This window comes from Zea mays, chromosome 4 (genome assembly GCF_902167145.1).
Source record: "Zea mays cultivar B73 chromosome 4, Zm-B73-REFERENCE-NAM-5.0, whole genome shotgun sequence".
Classification (NCBI taxonomy): Eukaryota; Viridiplantae; Streptophyta; class Magnoliopsida; order Poales; family Poaceae; genus Zea; species Zea mays.
Window position 1 is genome coordinate 172,170,878 of NC_050099.1, and position 6,000 is coordinate 172,176,877.

At 50.8% G+C, this 6,000-nt stretch overlaps 1 protein-coding gene across 1 annotated transcript; it reads right to left on the reverse strand.

Moving 5' to 3' along the window:
• Positions 1–1,947: 1,947 nt before the first annotated feature.
• LOC542401 (glutamine synthetase 5) lies at positions 1,948–5,079 on the reverse strand. Its single transcript, NM_001111974.2, has 10 exons — positions 4,932–5,079; positions 4,411–4,450; positions 4,092–4,195; positions 3,958–4,006; positions 3,405–3,511; positions 3,217–3,304; positions 3,003–3,131; positions 2,836–2,910; positions 2,473–2,724; positions 1,948–2,384 (listed from the first exon to the last, which is right to left on the reverse strand). The coding sequence occupies exons 1-10, from the start codon at positions 5,003–5,005 to the stop codon at positions 2,232–2,234; spliced, it is 1,071 nt and encodes a 356-aa protein (NP_001105444.2). The 5' UTR covers positions 5,006–5,079; the 3' UTR covers positions 1,948–2,231.
• Between the last annotated feature and the right edge of the window lie 921 nt (positions 5,080–6,000).

The window sequence follows — 6,000 nt, forward strand, 5'->3', positions numbered from 1 at the left end:
GGGATTAAAGACGTTGTTGTTGTTGGGTTTTAACTCGACTACCTTATCAATTAACTTGGGATTAAAGACTGTTATTGTTGTTGGGTTCTAACTCTTATTTGGGATTATAGACTTTGTTATTGTCGCTGGGTTTTAACTCATCTTATCAACTTAGGGCTTGTTCGCTTTCCTCTCAATCCATGGATTGATTGGGATTGGATGAGTTTAAATTCCAAACAAGTCAAAATCCTTCATATTTTTTTTCCAATCCCATCCAATCCACATAGGACAGGAATAACCGAACAAACCCTTATTTGGGATTAAAGTTTGTTATTGTTGTCGTTGTTAAACTCTTGGGATTGAAGACTTTGTTATTGTTGTTGGGTTTTACCTCTAGGCTATCTCATCAACTTGCTTGGGAGTAAAGACTGTTATTGTTGTGTGTTTTAACTCTATGCTATGTCGACTTACCTGGGATTAAAAGACTTCGTTATTGTTGGCCTCCCAAACGCGCACACCGCCGTCTGCTGCTCGCACCGTGCCCAGACACCACTTAAGGGCCAGCGTAGCCGGCCGCCGTCCTGATCACCCCGGTCGGCTCCCTAGCCACCAGCAACAGCCTAGACCGGCCCTAGACAACCCATGCCTCCCAGCTGTGACCACATTCGGAGCAAACAGCATAGCTTAATCTTACAGGCTTCTGAAACACGCATAACGCCGATGCAGGGGCCGTCACTAGTGCAGCTAAGAACACCAAGCTTTTTTTGTGAGGCGTTTGAAAGTAACAAGCAAAGTAGCAAACCACAACCTAGAGGAAACTCGCAGTGCTTTTGCCTGCACTAGCCTTCCTGTACAGTTCCAAAATAGCCTCCCTGTACGGTTCCAGTGCCTCGTCATGACATCCTTCTCTTGGTGTGCCTGTGAACTTGTGTACTTGTGCCCGTCCGTAAATGGATTTTCTTGCGCATTGTTTCGTACGCAAATATGACATCTAGCCAGGATTCCGAATCAGCACCATCATGATAAACAATACCCATCTTTCTTGCCGATGCCACACACGGCCAGCAGACAAGCTTTGCTTCCATCAGCAGCAAATATTTAGGTATCCTATTATCGTCTTTCCACCAGCTATTCCTGTAATCGGCCACTCCGGAGCCGGCGAGGATGGAGCGACATGTTTGCCTAGTCGCCGCCGCCCCGTCCGTGTCTGGCTAGGAGGCTCCCCGCCGTCCCGTACGTCCGCCCCAGGACGGACGTTTCCTACACTGGCTGGATTGAGAATGCTTTCAATTTGCCTCTCGGTGATGGTTGGCCTGGGCCGGCCGCTGTCAGGCTTTGACCGACCAGATCGGAGAGAAGAGAAGACGACGCCGCCGCCATCCAAGGCGAGAGTAGTGGTTTGGTTGTACCCGTGCAGTAATGTCGCCGGAGTTGGTGAAGGCGCCGTGGTCGCCAGGTCAACGATGTGAACCAACGCCAAGAAAGCAATGCCCATCCTCTCCTCTGCCGCAGTAGTAATAATTGGGTTCGTGAATATATAGCGAGAGCTTGGACGAGACGGTAGCATGCTCGTGTTGCGGGTCCCTGCTTTCCAACCAGATGATCCGATCAGACGAATGAACACGGGGAACTATTCGACGACCAGACAGTCTGATCCGACCAATCGACCACCTGAGAGAGGGCCGAGGGGGCGCTTGATGGCTGCTGTAGCTGCAGCAACATGTACGCCACGGTAACAACCAATCATTAAGCTGTCGCGTCGCGTGACACCGCAACCGATGAACAGTAATCCGCCAGCTCGTCGACGGAAGAACATGTCAGTGTCAGATGACCGGCGGCGCTGAATTATCGGAAGGAAAAGAAACGAATCGTCCGTGACAGAATCTGACATCGCATCAGCAGCTAAAAGCCACAGACATTGGAGGCGTAGCAAAAGAATTACACCACTTTTATACAATGCAGAGGAATAGAGGATGCAACATGGCACGTCTATTATTGGAGGAGGATTACACAGGAAGGAAGCGGACGGACGGCATGGAATGGAAGTGGTGGCAAGCGTCGAAGCAAGCAACAATACTTTTTTTTGGCTGTTGTTGTGTTCTAGCTAAAATGCTATGCAGGACTAGCGGTAGAGTAGTAGTACAAGCAAACAGAACGGGGAAGGGAAAATAGTTGCGCAACCGCTGGGCCCTGCGATGCAACGGCCAGCGCCGTACGCGGAGCAAACCGACACGACACGGCCACGGGGTGCCTCAGGGCTTCCAGACGATGGTGGTCTCGGCGATCATGGAGGTGACCACGTAGGGGTCCATGTTGGACGCCGGCCGGCGGTCCTCGAAGTAGCCCTTGCCGTTCTGCTCCGTCTCGCGGCCCACGCGCACCGACGCGCCACGGTTGGCGACTCCCTGCAACGGCACAAAGCAACAACAGTTGGCAGGCACACGGGTTTCGCCGATCCTCCACGGTACAGCAGTTGCACAATTAGAAGCGTACCCAGCTGAAGGTGTTGATGTCGGCGGTCTCGTGCCTGCCGGTGAGCCGGCGCTCGTTGCCCTCGCCGTAGGCCGCGATGTGCTCCTTGTGCCGCAGCTTCAGCTTCTCGATGGCCGCCTTGATCACCTCGTACCCGCCCTCCTTCCTCATGGACTCGGTGCTGTAGTTGGTGTGGGCGCCCGCGCCGTTCCAGTCGCCCGGGATCGGCTTCGGGTCGAACGTCACCACCACGCCGGCGATCTCGGTGATCCTCTGTAAACAAAAAAAAAATGCAGCGCACAAATCACACATGCTTGGACAAGACAAGACGAGACGGCGTCGTCCTACAAATGTTCTAGCCCAGAGAAAGACGTGGCGTCGTACCTCAAGAATGTAGCGAGCAACCCACACCTGATCGCCCGAAGAGATGCCGACGGACGGTCCGACCTGGAACTCCCACTGAAACCAACCCAGCCGCAACGCCATGGTCAACAAAGACGGAAGCTGATACAGAACAAGGTTTTTGCCAGGTCTAGCCGCGCGCTGCTCACCTGCCCCGGCATGACCTCCCCGTTGATGCCACTGATGTTGATGCCTGCGTACAGGCAGGCCTTGTAGTGGGCGTCGACTATGTCACGCCCGAACGATTTCTCCGCGCCGATTCCACAGTAGTAAGGACCCTAAGCACGGAACAGTGGACGTCATTTAGGTGAAACTTCAAACTTCGACAGAAGAAGCCTTAAGCAAGCAAATTAGTGAATGTACCTGAGGGCCAGGGAAGCCGCCAATAGGCCACCCGAGGGGCCAGTTGGTGTCCTTCTGAAGGAGGGTGTACTCCTGCTCGATACCATACCTGTCATTTATTTGCAAGAAACAAGCATCGTCAGAGATAGATCGTTTCAGCCTTTCATCACAGATATCGGTGGAGGTGGAGGGGAGAGAGATTCGCGTACCAGGGCTCCTCGGCAGCGACCTCAAGGCTGCTGAAGATCTTGGCGGCGCTGTACCTCTTGTTGGTGGGAATTGGCTCGCCAGCTGGGGTGTAGCAATCGCACATGACCTGCGGGTCAAACCAGTTCAATCAACACCTAAATGCGGCCCCTACTACTATTAGACAATTGGATTCCTAAACCATGGTTTGGTACACTGAGTGATCACACCTAGCTACAAAAAACAAAATATCTATATACGCTCATAACAACAATGTCACCCGCGTTATAAAATTCGCAATATTGCATATACTTGAACAAAGGTTCAGGGTAAAACAATTTGCGTCAGGAACCACTGGTGCTGCGTCAAGATAGTTCAGGCAGATTTAAAAAAAAATCTAATTTATTTGTAGGGTATGTACAACTTTTAGTCTACTTGGTGCAACAAGACACAATTCTTTTTTCTTCGCAAAGATGAACTGATCTGAGTTGGACCAATGAACAGTAGGCACTGTAGCAGTAAATAACACGGAACCGTATGGTTCATGCCACTTGGATGGTAGAAGTGCAAACTTACAAGGATGTTGTTGCCCCTCCTGAATGGGTCCTTGAAGATGGCCTGCGGGCTGCAGCACATGCCCAAGAGAAAGGATCGTTCAGTAAAGCAAACAGAAAGGAATGCGTCCAAGCCTGGCGTGCCATGACACTTACTACAGGATGACCTCGCTGTCCTCGCCGGGGGCCTGGCCGGTGCTGGAGCCGTCGTAGTTCCACTTGGGCAGCTTGCTGGGATCGGTCACCGGGCCCGGGAGGGTCTGCACCAGAACCAACCAGATCAGTATGATTTTACTACGAAGTAGAACAGAGAAACAAAAATAATTGCAGTGATAGTGGTGAGCAGAGCTCTGATGTATGTATAAGCCAAATAACAGATCAGCGGATGAGCTCAGGGATAAGTGATAGGTGACGACGAGTCACAACCACCAGTATCCCGGGGGGTCCTCCCAGTGCTGGGAATCTGTTATCTTACCCTGGCTTTGCTCCTGAGATCCATGCCAGATCCACCGATCCTGCACCCCAAAAAAGGCACGCGTTAAGATAGGATCAAATCATGTCGACGACAAACCGAACAACTCCTCGCCATATTCCTCGGAGCAGAGCAATCCAAAGACGTGTTTATTATAACAATTAACAACAAAAAAAAACTTGCTTCTTTTGGGAACTAATACTGGCATCAGGGGGGGATCAATTAACGTGTAAGACATCCGATTAGGTCTTTCAGCCAACAGATCATCTGGCGGTGGCCAGCGACAACACCGTATAAGCGGCGCGGTGGCCGGTGAGGGACCCGTGGGCAGGGAATTACCCGATACTCAGGTTAGATATTCATGGGCGAATAAGCGAGCAAATATAACAGATTTTTACTCGGAAAATGAACAGATGAAGCCACTTGATCAGGAAAAAAAAACAGAGCCAGAGCCCCTCTCCCAACCCCGTTCCCGGACGGGGGAAACGCCATGAGAGGGCGGCCGACGGAAACGAGCGCCGTACCATATGTACTCGGCGATGATCTTCTCTGTGGTGTCCGAGAGGTTGAGGTTGACGAGGTCGGTGAGGCAGGCCATGGCCGGCGGCTGCGGTGCGACTGCGACAGGCGGGCGCACGGGCTGGGAACCCAAGGAGGAAGGAGGGGAGGATGTGGCGTGGGATTGAGACGAAGAGATCGGCCCGGGAGGAGGGCGGCTATATAATGGCGACGACCAAGGACGGGAAACCAGTTGGTTGGCGTCCAGCCGGGTAAAAAGTAAAAAAAAAACCAACAAAATACGTATACTTGTACGTTCCACACGTATAAATACGGATACATTTCGAGTTCCGCGTAAATTAATTGTATTAGGTCATATCCTCCGTGCGGTAGGTGCGAGAAGAGGGAGCACCGCGTACTGGTAAGGCGTCAAGCCCCTGCATCTGACATGCGGGACGAGCCTGTTAGAGGCCCACTGCCAGTTAAACGTGGACTCGGACGTGGAGAGATCGGCGTGGGGGAAATATTGAATTGGCGGGGGCAGCTTTATCGCTAGAAGTGGTTGATTTGATTTATGAGTTCCGAGCATAGGGGGTGAAAAAAAGAAAGAAAATTGGACGCTTTTCCGATGTCTGGGGATAGTCCCAAAAGGAGTAGTAAATGATTTTTAATAAAATCTTTTTTATTCAATCGTGCTCCTACCTAAGCCCATGCCCATCTCAACGGCACCAGCTGCAAAATGATTTTTACTGTATACGTACGGACATACGAATGGGGCTGGAGGTTCGAGGTATCTTCCTGAGGCCAGGGATCTTCTACTCCAGCTGGAAGCCGCACACTGCTTTATTGATGGTTCTCTGCATGTAGCGTAGCGATGGGCGAACGGTGCATTGCATTCAGCAACCCACCAGCCACCATATACCATATATGAGAATAGTGACTCCCACTGCCATATACAATTTGGCAGTACAAACTAAAACTATTCATGTACTGTAAATACTTACCTTACTAAAAAATTTAGTTCACGTCATATTAAACGTTTGAATATCAATTACGAGTATTATATAGATGTTTAATTAATTAGGTTTAATAATT